General features: G+C 53.5%; 1 protein-coding gene across 6 annotated transcripts in view; it reads left to right on the top strand.

Moving 5' to 3' along the window:
- Positions 1–3,196: 3,196 nt before the first annotated feature.
- The window catches only part of UBN1 (ubinuclein 1), a 37,178-nt gene continuing 24,837 nt past the window's right edge, over positions 3,197–15,537 (top strand). For all 6 annotated transcript variants that reach the window (XM_071444530.1, XM_071444529.1, XM_071444532.1 and 3 more), the window contains exons 1-8: positions 3,197–3,315; positions 3,787–4,201; positions 5,764–5,850; positions 6,739–6,834; positions 7,329–7,463; positions 7,901–8,004; positions 9,104–9,533; positions 14,997–15,067. In XM_071444530.1, coding sequence (XP_071300631.1) covers positions 3,962–4,201; positions 5,764–5,850; positions 6,739–6,834; positions 7,329–7,463; positions 7,901–8,004; positions 9,104–9,533; positions 14,997–15,067 — 1,163 coding nt within the window. In that variant the 5' untranslated portion in view covers positions 3,197–3,315; positions 3,787–3,961. The remainder of the gene's footprint in view (positions 3,316–3,786; positions 4,202–5,763; positions 5,851–6,738; positions 6,835–7,328; positions 7,464–7,900; positions 8,005–9,103; positions 9,534–14,996; positions 15,068–15,537) is intronic.

Genomic DNA, 15,537 nt, shown 5'->3' on the forward strand with positions numbered 1-15,537 from the left:
TGTTGTTCCTCTTGGGGCCCTTGAAGGCAGGAGGCTGCAGGTGCTTGTCAAAAATAGCCTGGGCAGCAGCGTGGAGGGGAGGTTTTGGGTGCAGCAGTTGTGTGTCAGAGCAGGAGGAGGTGAAGGCAGCAGAGGTGCCCTTGTCTCTGCCCTGTGCAGGGCTCTTGTGCTTCCTACTGAAGCAGAAGCCTGGCTGGGTGGTGTTCAGTGCAGCCAGGCGGGTGCTGCAGCACCACATGCACATGGCAGCAGAAACAGCAGGGTCTGTGCTCCTGCAGGAATCACAAAATCCCAGAATAGTTGGGGTTGGAAAAGACCTTTGGAGATCATTCAGTTCCCTGTCAAAGGAGGGTCACATGGAGCAGCCATCACAGGAATGTGTCCAGGTGGGTTTGGAATGTGTCCAGAGCAGGAAACTCCACACCCTCCCTGGGCACCTGCTCCTGTGCTGTGCCACCCTCAGTGTAAAGAAATTCTTCCTCATGTTGAGGAGGAACTTCTTGTGTTTTACTTTCTGGCTGTTGTTCCTCCTCCTGTTGCTGGGCACCACTGGAAAAGCCCTGTCCATCCTCTTGGGGGATGCCAGCCCCATGTCAGACCCTGCTTTCTGCTCCTGGGTTGCCAGCAGTGCTTTTGCTAAGGTCTGAGCTGCTGCTGTCAGCCAAACAAACACAGAGCATTTGAAAATGAAAGATGGTTTCAAATTTTATGGGATGGGAAATGGCTTTTGACCTGTTCTCTCTGTAGTTTTGCTGCATGTTCTCTCTTTGCACCTGTTCTCTCCACAGTTTTGCTCCCAGCCCCATTAGTGGGAACACAGAGCTCCAGCCCCAGAGCAGAGCAGGACAATCCCCTCCCTCAGCTGTACCCAGGGCAGAGTTGGCTCTTCTGGCTGCCCCTGCTGGCTGCTGCTGAAGTTGCTGTCAGCCCCCAGGTGTGTCTGCTGGGCTGCTCTCCAGCCTCTCATCCCCCAGACTGTGTCCAGCCCTGTCCAGGTGCAGAGTCCAGCACTGCTGTTGTTGAATCTCAACAGGCTGTGACTGCCCAGCTCCCTGTGAGGCTCTTTGGGGCTCCACAGCCCCTGACAGGTCACTGTTGTTGGCAAACTTGCTTAATGTATGTTAAATTCCTGGATTTGGAGCATTTCTGAAAGCATTGAAGAGCACCAGCCCTCAAACACAGCCCTGTGTAACCCCACTGGTGACTGTCCTTTTTCCCTGCCCTGGAAAATCCAGTTCTATGGGAATAATGGGATTTTCTCCCCCTTTTCCCTGGATTTGGAGGGGTCTCCTTTCATTCCAGCCTCATCCCAGCTTTGCTGCCATATCCAGCCACCCAAATAATGGGGGTTTTGGATCTTCCTGCACATCTGGATGTCCCAGCCCCTTCCCCAACATCCCTAGAAATTCTGGGAAAACCAGGCTGGATACAGGGAAAGCCACTTGGGGCCATTCCTGATGTGACCCCATTTGTTGTAATCCTTTGAGCTTGACCTGACACTGCCTGCTCACCCATGCAAAGGGTGGAGCTGTGTGAGGCACAGCTTATCCAAGAGAGTGCTGGAGATGGTACAAAAGCTTTGCTAAAACCCCAACCCACCACATTGGCTGCCTTGCCAAAGGTGGCTGACACAGTGCTGGGAGGAGGGGATACCTCAGAGCGTTGTGTGGCCCTTCAGAGGGACCTCAACAGGGGCAGAGGAACCTTCTGGAATCCAGAGCAGGCTCCTGCAGCTGAGGAGGATCAACCCCAGGCACCAGGCTGGGCAGCAGCTCTGTGGAGAAGAGAGTGACACTGACTGCTCCTGACCAGCCCCGGGGCCAAGGGGGGTGAGGGAGGGGATCCAGCCTGTGGGCACAGCTGAAATGCTGTGTCAGGACAGGAGGGCCATGGAGCTCCTGGAGCAGGCCTGGTGGGGGCTCTGAGGATGCTGAAGGGCCTGCAGCATCTCCTTGTGAGGAAAGGCTGAGGGAGCTGGGGCTGCTCAGCCTGGAGAGGAGCCCCAGCTGAGAGGGACCCTCAGCCCTGGGTGTAGGGAGGGGCAGGGCAGGGCCCAGGCTCTGCTCCAGGGCCCAGCAATGGCACCAGAGCCACAGGCAGAGACTGAGCCCAAAAAGTCCCAAATGAACACAAAAGACTTCTTGTACACTGGCACAGGCTGCCCAGAGAGGGAGTGGAGTGTCTGTAACTGGAGATGTTTCAGAGCTGTCTGGCACAGCCCTGTGCCCTGGGCTGGCCCTGCCTGAGCAGGCAGCTGGGACCAGGTGAGCCCCTGTGGGCCCTTCCAGCTGAACCATTCTGGGCAGTCAGAGCCTGAGCCTCTCCCCAATGGGAATGAAGCAGATGGAGCAGGACCTTCCCCTGTGAGCCCACCCTGGCTGTGCCTGCTGCCTGCATCGTCTCTCAAGGGGTTTTCAGCAATTCCCTAAATAACCTCCAGGATTTTAACAGACACTGAAGTGACTCCCTAAATAATCTCCAGGATTTTAACAGACACTGAAGTGGGATTGACAGGCTTGTGGCATGCAGGGTCTTCTTCCTTAAGCCTGCTTGAGAACTGGGACATTTATCACCTTCCACTCAACAGAGGCTGCCCAGACTCCCCAAACCCTGAAAAACAAAGGAGAGGTGGCAGAGTGACATCAGGCAATGCCCCGGGGTGGATCCATCGTGTCCTGTCCAGCTGGAAAGTCTCGAACTGGTTCAGTGGCTGCTGGGAGTCTTTGTCATCTTCCAGCACAGGCCTGCAGCCTCATCCACGCGAGCCACTACAGATAGAGATATATCAGATTACTCTGTTGTCCCTTATCGTTACATTCCCTACGTTACATTTCATTCTATGGAAGAAACCTCAGCTTGCTTAAGGGACACGAGGGGCAGGACAAACGCAGCTTCCTGGGGGCTTCACGCCACTGATTTTTATGACACTCCACCAAACGCTGCTGTGTGAGTGAAGCGGGCTCGGGCAGCCTCTCCGTGCGCTCCCCGCCCGCGCTCCGCCGCTCCCTCAGGGGCCGCCGCCATCTTCCCTCCCCTCCCGCCGCCGCGCGCGGGCCGCCGGGACGGGGCGGTGCCGACGCCGGGGATTGGCCCGCCGCGATCACGTGGCAAGGGGCTGCCGTCCGCGAGCCTTTCCCGCGAGGTGTGGCCGCGGCGGCGGCCGCTGATTGGTCGCTGTGCGAGGCGTGGCCGCTGGAGCGGTCGCTGATTGGCCGTGGCGCGCGCGGCCCGGCGCGAGGGCAGCACCGCCCACGTGACGCGGGCGCGGGGCCGGAGCGGGCCCGGAGCGGCGGTGGCGGCTGCGTCCCGCCGGCGGTGAGTGAGGGCGGGCCCGGCACTGGCACCGGCACCGCGGCCTCGGGCCGCCCCTCCGCTCCCTCCGGCGGAGCTGCCTGCCCGGGCCCCGCTCAGCCCTGGGCCCCGCTCGGCCCCGGGCCCCGCTCGGCCCCTGTCCCAGAGACAGCGGTGAGCGGGCCTCCGTGCAGCGGGACATCGCGCGGCCGGAGCTCAGCCCCGGCCCGGGAGGTGCAGCCCCGGCCCAGGAGGTGCAGCCCGGCCCGGTGTTCGTGCCCAGGGCTCCCGGGCCGCGTCAGAGCGAGTGTGGCGGGCTCGTTTTGTTGCCCGCAGCTGGATTTCCTTCAGCCCTTCCCAATGGAGCGGTGTGGTGCGAGGAGAGAGAGCCGCGATGGAGCTGGAGGGATAGCGAGGAACTTCCCGTGGTGGAGGGAAGACTGGTACAAGGCTTGACTTCTTTCTTTCTCTCCTTTTTCTCTCTAATGATTGCAGCGAGCGCTCGCAGCACGGCCCTTTGTCACTTCTCGGGAAAACTCCAAAAGCAAAGCCCTTGTTCCGCTGCCAGCATCCTCCGTTACCCGCGGTGAAACCCAGAGTGCAGCCCCACAGACCTTTCCTAATGCGATGGGGACGATGCCGTGAGGCCTGGTAAGGCTCGGCCATAGCCATGACAGAGCCCCACAGGGTGTCGTTCACCACTCTGCACGGGCCCCTGAGCAGCAGCTTCCTCAAGAGGTCTCGGAAGGACGAGGCAGAGCAGCCCCCGGAGGCGGAGCCGGCGGCCACGGCCGTGCGCATCACTCTGACCCTCTTCGAGCCCGACCACAAACGCTGCCCTGAGTTCTTCTACCCCGATCTCCTCAAGAGCTGTCGGGGGAAAGTAAAAGGGAGTTCTTCAGGTGACAAGGTGAGTGTCCCTGGGGGATCTGTGCTGGAGCTGAAGGTCTCAAGGGCTGTCTCAGCATGGCTGTTGTGAGAGCTGGGTCTGTGTTTGCTGTGAGGGGGGAGGAGGGTGGGTGAACATCCTGCAGGCAGGAGAACTGACCCACAGGCTGGGGTGCTTGTTGTCAGGCCATGCTGGGGAACTCCTTTGCCCTGCTGGAATTTGGTGTTGGGAGGGTGTTGTGCTGTGGCAGCTGTGGGATGTGATGCTCGATCAGTAGATCTAAAGTGAGTTTTGGTACCTGGGCAGCTGGCAGTGCTAAGGAGCTGTTTTCCAAAGAGCACCAAAGCAGACATGAATGAAAACTGTAACATCTAAAGTTTGAGTTAGGAGTGTTTGTCTATGAAAACAAACTTACTGGATTCTGTTCCTTTTACTGTTTGCCTTCAGGACTGTTAGCAGTCAGTTGATGTTTTATGCCATTTAATTTTTGGGGTTTTTTTTGAGGGTTGTGAGAAGCACAGGCAGGTACAAAACAAGCTGGGAGAGCACCCAAACCTCAGGGACACTCTCAGGATCCCAGCAGAGTTTGGCTTGGAAAGGGCCTTAAATCTCATCCCATCCCACCCCTGCCATGGCAGGGACACCTCCCACTGTCCCAGGCTGCTCCAAGCCCTGCCCAGCCTGGCCTTGGGCACTGCCAGGGATCCAGGGGCAGCCCCAGCTGCTCTGGGCACCCTGTGCCAGGGCCTGCCCACCCTCCCAGGGAACAATTCCTAATTCCCAATATCCCATCCATCCCTGCCCTCTGGCAGTGGGAGCCATTCCCTGTGTCCTGTCCCTCCATGCCTTGTCCCCAGTCCCTCTGCAGCTCTCCTGGAGCCCCTTCAGGCCCTGCAAGGGGCTCTGAGGTGTCCCTGGAGCCTTCTCCTCTCCAGGTGAGCACCCCCAGCTCTCCCAGCCTGGCTCCAGAGGGGCTCCATTCCTTGGCCTCCCCTGGACTCTCTCCAGCAGTTCCAGGTCCTGCTGCTGTTGTCCCAGGGCTGGGGCAGCTCTGCAGGTGGGGTCTCACCTGAGGGGGCAGAGGGGCAGAATCCCCCCCACTGCTGCCCCTACCAGGGCTCAGCCCAGCCCAGGGGGGTTTCTGGGTGCTCACAGCCAGGGCAGGTCCAGCTGTCACCCACCAACAGCCCAAATCCTTCCCCCAGGGCTGCTCTGAATCCCTTCCTCTCCCAGCTTGGACTGATCCCACAGGTTCCAGGTGCAGCTCCAGCATTTGGCTTGGTGGAACCTCGTGGAGTTCCATGGTCCCAGCTCTCCAGCCTTGCCAGGTCCCTCTGGATTCCCTCCCATCCCTCAGGTGTGTCAGCCACCCCACACTGCTGGGTGGCATCCCCAGACATGCTGAGAGTGCCCTGATTCCACTGTCCCTGTCACTGATGAAGATGTTGATCAGCACTGTCCTAAAGGTGGATTTAGCTGAGCTTCTGCCCAGCTGCTCCAGTCAGGATGGGTTTAATTCCTGCAGTTTTGGTGGCACTGTGACAAGATTGGCTGTCATTGTTTTACCCCTTCTGTTTCTGCAGAAGAAAGACCCAGCTGATCCCTTCAATGATGAGGAAAAGGAAAGGCATAAAGTGGAGGCTCTTGCTAGGAAGTTTGAAGAAAAATATGTAAGTGTTTTTTCTTTAAATTATGTTGTTCTCTGGGCTGGGCAGTGCTGTTCAGGTCTCAGGCAGTGCTTTCAATGCTCACTGGCTCTCAAGTTCCTGTTCTCCCTCAGTCCTTTATCCTGGCTGCCATGTGCTGGTTTTTATGTTCTTTTTCTGTCTCAGGGCTGCAAAAATAGTTCAGATTCATTCTTAAATCAGATGAGTCTGATTAAAGGAAATTACATGAACTAAAGTGAGCAGCAAATCACTTACTGTGGTTGATAAAATTGACTTTTCCTTAAGCAAAAATGAATTCCTAGGCCTTGTTGCTGTGGCAGGATGGAATGTTCCAAGTCTCTGGGCATGGGGCTGTGATGAGGACACTGCCCTCAGGACACTGCTGCATGGATCTCTCCTACCTGTTCCTTGATGTTCTTCCTTTTGCATTATTTCTGTGGCTGGCACTAAAATCACACTGTGGTTTTTATACCCTTTGGCACTTTGGGGTAGCAAGTTGTGTGTTGTTTTGTGGCACAGATTTGGCCCATGGGTCACCCTGGCACACTGTGTGTGTGTGATGTCTGCAGCACTGAGTCTGTACCTGCTGGAGCACTTAGGGAAGAGCAAGCCCTATGGAAGAGAGCCCTGGCAGGAGTGTTGAAGGGATGCAGACCCAGTTCAGTGTGGAGTCTGGCTGGCAGTTTTTCATTTGCCTGCACTGTTTTGTTTCTATGACAAGGCTTCAAACTGGATTTACCACCCCCTGGGAGCACAGTGCGATGAGAGCCAGCCCTGCTTTGGTTCTGCTGTAGCTTTTGTGTCCTGGAGCCAGTGCTGCTGTCCTGTGTCAGGGTATCCCTGTGGTGCTGGGATGGAAAAGTGATCCCAGTGTCCATGTTTCTTGTTCAGGGTGGCAAGAGGCGCAGGAAGGACCGGATCCAGGATTTGATTGATATGGGCTATGGCTATGATGAGTCCGACTCCTTCATCGACAACTCGGAAGCTGTGAGTGCCTAAAGGTGGCTGAGGGGAGGCTGAACCTGCTCTGGGACTGAGCCACGAGGCTGCCAGGGCCAGGGAGTGAGAGCTCTGGGGCAGCTGCATGGCAGGAGATGCTGGTGGGCATTCCAGTGTGTTCCTGGGGGAGCACAACCTCCTCGTGATCGGGGACAGGACTTGAGGACATGGCTGGAGCTGAGTCAGGGAGCTTTAGGTGGGATATCAGGAAAAGGTTCTTCCCCTTTCAAGGAACAGCTTTCTCAGAGCCACAGCACCAAGCCTGTGTGAGCTCCAGAGCATTTGGACAATGCTCTCAGGGATGCACATTGGGGTTGTTGGGGTGTCTGTGCAGGGCCAGGAGCTGGACTCAATCTGATGGGTCCCTTCCAGCTCAGCATGTTTTGTGATTCCATGAATCCCACTGCATCCTCCAAGCAGCTGAGCTGTGGAATGAAGTAACCAGGTCCCAGTGCCAATGAAGTGTTCTCTGTTATTTGCAGTATGATGAGCTGGTTCCTGCCTCTCTCACCACCAAGTATGGAGGGTTCTACATCAACTCAGGAACGCTGCAGTTCCGGCAGGCCTCTGAGTCTGAGGATGACTATGTCAAAGAGAAGAAGAAGAAGTGTCCCAAGGTCAGGAAGGCAGCTTTCTCAATGATTCCCTCTGTTACAGCTCGGAGCTTGCTGCATGAAAGTGTGTTAACATCCAGAGTGGGAGAGATTTGTGACGTGGTGTGGACAGAATAGGGATAGGTACTTGAAATCCCATTGTATCCTAAAATTTCTGAGTAAAATGAAGCATGTCTGGCATGGATAAGACTCTGGTGGGGTTACCTGGTTCCCAGAGCAGAGGTGGCAGCAGCTCCCTGTCACCCTGGAAGTCACAGCATTATGGGGATGCTGTCAAATGCTAAGGCAACACGTGCCAGAATCATGGTGAGGGATGTAGGGGGGTTGGGTTAATGATCCTGTGTTTTCACATGCCTGGGAGAGGTCCCAAAGTGGCTCTGGGAGTGCTGGTAATGTTGTGGGAAACTCTTTGATTGTGACTCGTTCTTAACCCTCTGCAGAAGCGGAAGTTGAAAGATGGGGGTGAAAAAATAAAGAAGAAGAAGAAGGATGATTCTTATGACAAGGAAAAGAAATCAAAGAAGTCCAAGTTTCCAAAAGCTGGGTAAGGAGGAGAGGAGGCAATTCTTGCTGCTCAGCACCTTGTTTCAGGGTTCCAGGGGGCTGCAGTAGGAACACGTTGCAGTGTGGGGTGGCTTCAATGCACATTGCAAACACCAGCAGGAAAACCCCTGTTGTTTCCCAAGGTGGAAAGAGGGAAGGAGCACAGCTCCAGAGCAGCAGTGTGTGAGCAGAGAGAGGCACAGCTGGCTGCAGGAGTGGTGTTTTTGGAGCTCTGTTTAATGGGAACAAGTCTGGAGAGGAGAGAGAAAAATGACAACTGTTGGGATGAAGCTGTGGGAGGAAAGGCAGGTGGGAAGGGCTCGGGGCTGCCAGGGAGGGAGAGGTTACAAGGCAGGCTGTGTTACTGCTCTCTCTGGGCAGTCCTTTGTACTCCTGTCCAAAGTATTTCTTGGATGAGTGCTCAGCTCTTTTATAGCTTTTGGGCTGTAAAATGGAATGATTTTTCTTTTTGTTCTGAGTCATCTTGTGCTGTAGCTCTGTCCATGCTTTGGTCTGCCTGACCTGTCTCTTTCAGTATCTATATCTGTTGCTTTTCATTAATTTCTTGTATTTTCCTCCTCAGTTTTTTCCTTCTTCCTTTAACTATTCTTTGTAATTTATTTTTTCCTGCATGGATCTGCTTTTGGGCAGCAGCAGCCCATGTGTCTGATATTATCAGTGTGTGATTCCTTCAAAGTGAGCAAAGAAAGGAATTTGCTCTCCTGGTTTTAACACAGCAGAAAACTTCACACTAACTCTGTCCTGCCTCAGTTCCTCTGTACTAATTGTGCATTTCCCAACCTTCCTCGCTGGAATAACAATAATTTCATGTAGCTAAATGAAAGCAGAGCTTTGTGGAGGTGGTTTAGGCCCCAGCACCTCTCTGCAGTGAGTCAGGACAGCCTTCTCTGAGCTGAGGTGAATAGCCAGAAAGAACCCTGAGACTTTTAGAAGCTGTAAAATACTTTTTCTGCTGTAATCTGTTAGGGAGCTAAGACTTTCCAGGGAGTTGTGCCTGAAGTGAACTGGGGGACAAGGGACCCTGTCTGCTCCTTGACCTTGTATTCAGTTCCCTTTCTCCCTCTACCCTCTGTTTGCAGCTTCACAGCATTAAATGCAAGTAAGGAGAAGAAGAAGAAGAAATACTCTGGAGCTCTCAGTGTCAAGGAGATGCTGAAGAAGTTCCAGAAGGAGAAGGATGCTCAGAAGAAAAAAGACGAAGAGCAGAAAGCGGCGACCCCTTCCCCAGCAGACCCTGCAGCCCCAAGGGAGGCAGAGGCCATGGCTGACCCTCTGCTGTCCCTCTTTGGCCACGCCAGTGACAGTGACCTGCTCCAGGCAGCCTCAGCCATGGAGTCCCTGAGCGAGCTGGACCTGGAGCGGCTCCTCAGCGAGTCCCCCGAGGGCAGCCCCTGCCCTGAGCTGGAGGATGGCAGCGACCCTGCCTTGGAGCAGGAGTTCAAGCAGCCACCATCCCTCCCAGAGGGGCTGCCAGCCCCCCTGGAGAAAAGGATCAAGGAACTGGCTCAGGTACAGCAGCTCCTGGGGGCACTGGGGCTGGCAGGGGCACAGCTCTGCAGGGAGTGTGACAGGAAGGGATGTGTGTGTGTGTGTGTGTGTGTGTGACAGGAAGGGATGTGTGTGTGTGTGTGTGACAGGAAGGGATGTATGTGTGTGACAGGAAGGGATGTGTGTGTGTGTGTGTGTGTGACAGGAAGGGGTGTGTGTGTGTGTGTGTGGGACAGGAAGGGATGTATGTGTGTGTGTGTGTGACAGGAGTGTCTGTGACAGGAGGGCACAGCTCTGCTGGGAGTGTGACAGGAAGGGATGTGTGTGTGTGTGTGTGTGTGACAGGAAGGGGTGTGTGTGTGTGTGTGTGACAGGAAGGGATGTATGTGTGTGACAGGAAGGGATGTGTGTGTGTGTGTGTGTGTGTGTGACAGGAAGGGATGTGTGTGTGTGTGTGTGACAGGAAGGGATGTATGTGTGTGACAGGAAGGGATGTGTGTGTGTGTGTGTGTGTGTGTGACAGGAAGGGGTGTGTGTGTGTGTGTGTGGGACAGGAAGGGATGTATGTGTGTGTGTGTGTGACAGGAGTGTCTGTGACAGGAGGGCACAGCTCTGCTGGGAGTGTGACAGGAAGGGATGTGTGTGTGTGACAGGAGGGTGTGTGTGTGTGTGACAGGAGTGTCTGTGACAGGAGGGCACAGCTCTGCTGGGAGTGTGACAGGAAGGGATGTGTGTGTGTGTGTGTGTGTGACAGGAAGGGATGTATGTGTGTGTGTGTGTGTGACAGGAGTGTCTGTGACAGGAGGACACAGCTCTGCTAGGAGTGTGACAGGAGGGGATGTGTGTGTGTGACAGGAGGGTGTGTGTGTGTGTGACAGGAGTGTCTGTGACAGGAGGGCACAGCTCTGCAGGGAGTGTGACAGGAGCGTGTCTGTGTGTGTGACAGGAGTGTGTGTGTGACAGGAGGGCACAGCTCTGCTGGCTCTGTGTGTGACAGTGACAGGAGGGCACAGCTCTGTGTGTGACAGTGACAGGAGGGCACAGCTCTGCTGGCTCTGTGTGTGACAGTGACAGGAGGGCACAGCTCTGTGTGTGTGACAGTGACAGGAGGGCACAGCTCTGCTGGGAGTGTGTGACAGTGACAGGAGGGCACAGCTCTGCTGGCTCTGTGTGTGACAGTGGCAGGAGGGCACAGCTCTGTGTGTGTGACAGTGACAGGAAGGGCACAGCTCTGTGTGTGACAGTGACAGGAGGGCACAGCTCTGTGTGTGTGACAGTGACAGGAGGGCACAGCTCTGCTGGGAGTGTGTGACAGTGACAGGAGGGCACAGCTCTGCTGGCTCTGTGTGTGACAGTGGCAGGAGGGCACAGCTCTGTGTGTGTGACAGTGACAGGAAGGGCACAGCTCTGTGTGTGACAGTGACAGGAAGGGCACAGCTCTGTGTGTGACAGTGACAGGAGGGCACAGCTCTGCTGGGAGTGTGTGACAGTGACAGGAGGGCACAGCTCTGTGTGTGTGACAGTGACAGGAAGGGCACAGCTCTGTGTGTGTGACAGTGACAGGAAGGGCACAGCTCTGTGTGTGACAGTGACAGGAAGGGCACAGCTCTGTGTGTGTGACAGTGACAGGAGGGCACAGCTCTGCTGGCTCTGTGTGTGTGACAGGATGGGCACAGCTCTGTCTGTGACAGTGACAGGAGGGCACAGCTCTGTGTGTGACAGGATGGGCACAGCTCTGTGTGTGACAGTGACAGGAGGGCACAGCTCTGTGTGTGTGACAGTGACAGGAGGGCACAGCTCTGCTGGGAGTGTGTGACAGTGACAGGAAGGGCACAGCTCTGTGTGTGACAGTGACAGGAGGGCACAGCTCTGTGTGTGACAGTGACAGGAGGGCACAGCTCTGTGTGTGTGACAGTGACAGGATGGGCACAGCTCTGCTGGTTCTGTGTGTGACAGTGACAGGAAGGGCACAGCTCTGCTGGGAGTGTGTGGCAGCACCCAGGGACAGAGCACATTCCATGGGGGAGTTTCTCAGATCCACTGGGATCACACCTTTGTGTCACTCAGTTTCCTCTAAGTGATTTTCTTGAAGTCAAGTGATGTCCAAGTGCTGGATCCTGTCAGGTACTGAATGTGACACTTGAGGTCACATCTGACCAGGATTCCTTCTTTACCCTCTTGGAAAGGTATGGACCTGGTGCAAGCAGCAATTTCCAAAGTCAGTTTGACATGAATGGACTGAAATGTGAATTACTGAGCCTGGAGGGCTGGTTTGGGCTGGGATAGAGGTGATTTTCTCCAGAGTGGCTGTTTGGGGGCAGGTTTGAATTGTGTTGTGAAGAGAGCTGGTAACCCAGGAATGTTTTGTTACTGAGCAGGGAGTGCTCACCCAGTGCCAAGGCCTTTGCTGCTCCCACCCCACACTGCCAGTGAGGGGCCTGGGGGGCAGGAGGAGCTGGGAGGGGACAGCCAGGACAGCTGATCCCAACAGGGATATCCCAGACAGGGGGATCATGATCAGCATATAAAACTGGGGGAAAAGGAGGAGGGGGATGTTTGGAGTGATGGCATTTGTTTTCCCACATGATACATATGTGATGGATGGAGCCCTGCTGTCCTGGGGATGGCTCAACACCTGCCTGTCCATGGGAAGTGGGGAAAGAATTCCTTGTTTTCTTTGCTTGTATGGCTTTTGCTTTCCCTGTTACACTGCCTTGTCTCAGCCCATGGGTTTTCTCACTTTTACCTTTGTGATTTCCTGCCCCATCCCACCTGGGTGAGGGAGCAGCAGCTGTGTGGGGCTGAGTTGCAGGCTGGGGTTAAACCATGACAAGGACAAATCCATCATAATATTTTTGATGTGCTGTGCTGGTCAGGACACTGAAGGGGTGCACATTGTTGTGTGTGTAAAATAATGCAGCTGGAAAGCATTGCCACAGTTCTGCACTGGGAGAAGGCCTGGAAAGCCCTGTAGATGGGGCTTGAGGATTGCTAGAACCATTTCCATGTCACAGGCAGATCCTTTGCTGAAGCTTGGGTACCACTGGAGCTGCACCAATTTGGCAATTTGAGTCCCTCAGCCATTTTTAACATCTGGTTGTTGGGGTCCCATTTAGGGAGTAATGGATTCTTTGCTTCTTTTCTGCCAAGGTCAGGATTAAATCACCAGACAGTATTTCTTGTCAGACTCAGTTGTTTATTAGTTCTTATCTATGTTACAATCTCACAAGCTGTGAGTTCTACAGTGCTTTGCTCTAACAAGGTAGAAAATGGCTATGTATCTCTCTCTACAGGGCCTTTTGAGGCTAAACTATCCAATTAAGAAATGACAGCTAAATTATTTTTACTTTTAACCCAATAACCAACCACCCATGCCTGCAATGTGGACTTTGTATCCAATTACACAAAACCACCCAAACCCATGGAGAAGAAGGTGAAGAAGAAGGAGCAGCCTCTGCCCTAAAACCTCCATCTTGCTTTATATATATTGCTATATTCTAAACCCTTATACTCTGAGTTTTCCACCATGAGATATTACACACTTTGTTCAAACTCCACCCCCACAATCCCAGTTCTGTCATTCCATTTTGGAAGCTTCTCCACAGCCTCAGGTCAGTGCAGTGTTCTCCTGGGGTCAGTGCCTGGCAGCACAGAAAGTCTGAAATTCTCAGCAGCCAGGGTTCCAACAAGGGAGTGAAATATATTAATGTCTAGAAGGATGATCTTATGCCTTTTCACCTCCTGCAGCTGGGCTCCTGTGGGACTCACCCATCTTCTCCATAGTGTGGTGTGCTTTGGGAAGCTCCAGCCTGTTTTGGAGAAGGAAAGTACAGGGTGCTGGTCAGGGATCCCTTCCTGGCCTGTCACAGTGTGCTTCCAGCCTTGTGGTGTGAGGGCTGTCACCCTCAGCCTATCAACAAGTGCTGGGAGGTTGTGTTCCTGCTGCTGGTGTGGTTTTAAACCCTGATTTTAAGTCATAAACGTGCCCTTGGAGCTCTGTGGTGGTTCTGCCTCCTGGGGCACTCCAGTTCAGAGCACCTCTTGCTGAAGTGAGGGATGCTGAGTAACTGCTGTCACTGAAGATAAGCTGCTCTTAGAGAACTGTTCTGCTGAGTTGTGCACTGGGGGTGAGCAGATGGGAGGGGAGGAGGAACTGAAGCAAGTATTGCCACAGCTGATAAAAATAATGGGCTCTTGGTGGATGTTTCTGTTTCAGAAAGCACCAAAACAGCTGTTTGGGACTCTGTCTGAGTTAAAGGAGAATATTTTGGAAGTGCCATGGTATCAGGTTAATGGTTATGGTGTTGTGAAACAGTTTAATAGCAGGGTCCCCCCTGATTTCCTGCTTAGCTTTTCCTGCTGTTGTGTCTCTTGTTGCTGGATCCTGGATGTTAAGAAAAGAAACTGAAACCTGTGGGTGAGTTAGGGCTGTGGGACATGAGCTCAGGTGGCACTGAAGAGGTGCTGGGCCTCTGCCTGAGAGCCAAGTCTCTTCATCCCAGAGGTGGGAGCATCTCCTGAGCCTCCAGGCATTTCCTCTTCTACTTGAACTGCTTTGACTTTAACTCTTTCCTTCCTGAGTAATTTTCCTGTTGAGGATTCTCCTTAGCATTGAGTCTTGTCCTTTGACATCACCTGCTGCTGGCAGGGAGGAATGTTCACCCTCTGGGCATAAATTAATTGCTTGCCTGCCTCAACTTTGGAATGGTAAATCATGGGATTTCAAAATCCTCCCCTGGTCTGCTCCCCTGTGCAAGGAATCACTAACTCATGGTGGTGCCTTGTGCCAAATCCCAGTTTTGTTTATATCTCCACTCAGAAAAAACTGAAAGCTCTTGGCAATTTGTAACTATCTCATTCATCTCTTGGAATAATTTTCCTGCTGGACATATTTTTCATGGGTGTGATGTTTTTGGGCAGCACTTTGTGAGCTGCAGTCATAGCTCTGGAAGCTTCCTGAACTGGACTTTTTTTTGTTTCCATGGTGTTGACTGGGAGTAACACATCCCCTGTGGCTGTGACTCTTCTCTGTTGGTGTCTTGGCTTAGTTTCCAGATGGATCTAGAAAACCTGGTGATAAGTCTCCTCAACCTTCCTTAGATGTGATAAGTTTGAGCTTTCCTGGTCCAGGGACAAGTTCTGAGCTCATATTCCTCCATCTACTGAGAAATTAAAACCATGCCCTGAAGCTGTTGTTGTCCCCATGGCAAGTTTGCCAGAGAAGTCACCTCCTTTTTCCCAGGAAACACTCCAGAGTGGTGACTCCAGTGCCCCTGGAGAGGAGAATCCAGGCTGGCAAGGTCACCAGGTGCTATCAGGTCAGGCAGGGATCTGAACTGGGGAGGTTCACACTTCTGCTGTGACAGAGTTTATGTAATAAAACTGTGCCTTGTTTTGCAGTAGCTCTGGGGTGGTTTTGAAGACACCTGGCTGCTTGTGCCAGCTGTGAAGTGCTGATGATTTGTGTTATTTCCTGACTTCCAGGCTGCCAGAGCTGCTGAGGGAGAAGGCAAGCAGAGATTCTTCACTCAGGACATCAACAACATCATACTGGAGTAAGTGCTGCCAGCAGAGAGGTGTGGGAAAGGAGAGCATTAGGCAGAGCATTTTTGGTAAATTCAGGAGCAGGTTCAGCAGGAATTGTGGGGTTGTCCTTGTACAGGTCTTTCAGGCAGAACATGCCCAGAATAACATGAAAGTCTCCTATAAATGGCTTTCAGTTGAAATATGATGAGCTAGGAGAGTGTTGGAGGGAATATATCCAGGCCTCCTGTTCCCAAGATGCTGCCTGATATTTATGTGCCTAAATTTGGTCACTTGACCTGTGAGTTTAGCTTGATGCAAGTAAATCTCTCCCTGTGAGAGATGTCAGGTATGTTTTTGCTACTTAACTTGCATGCTATGTAGAATTGTTCATAACTGGGATAAGGGTGCTGGGTTCAACTGGTTCTCTGGGAAAAGTGGAGGAATTCCATTCCTGCTCTGTGTTTTGAGGCCCCAAATTACAGAGTGCCAGTGTTGCTCA

The sequence above is a fragment of the Agelaius tricolor genome, unplaced genomic scaffold, assembly GCF_023055355.1.
Source record: "Agelaius tricolor isolate 1412-34295 unplaced genomic scaffold, bAgeTri1.0.p SCAF_19, whole genome shotgun sequence".
Taxonomy (NCBI): domain Eukaryota; kingdom Metazoa; phylum Chordata; class Aves; order Passeriformes; family Icteridae; genus Agelaius; species Agelaius tricolor.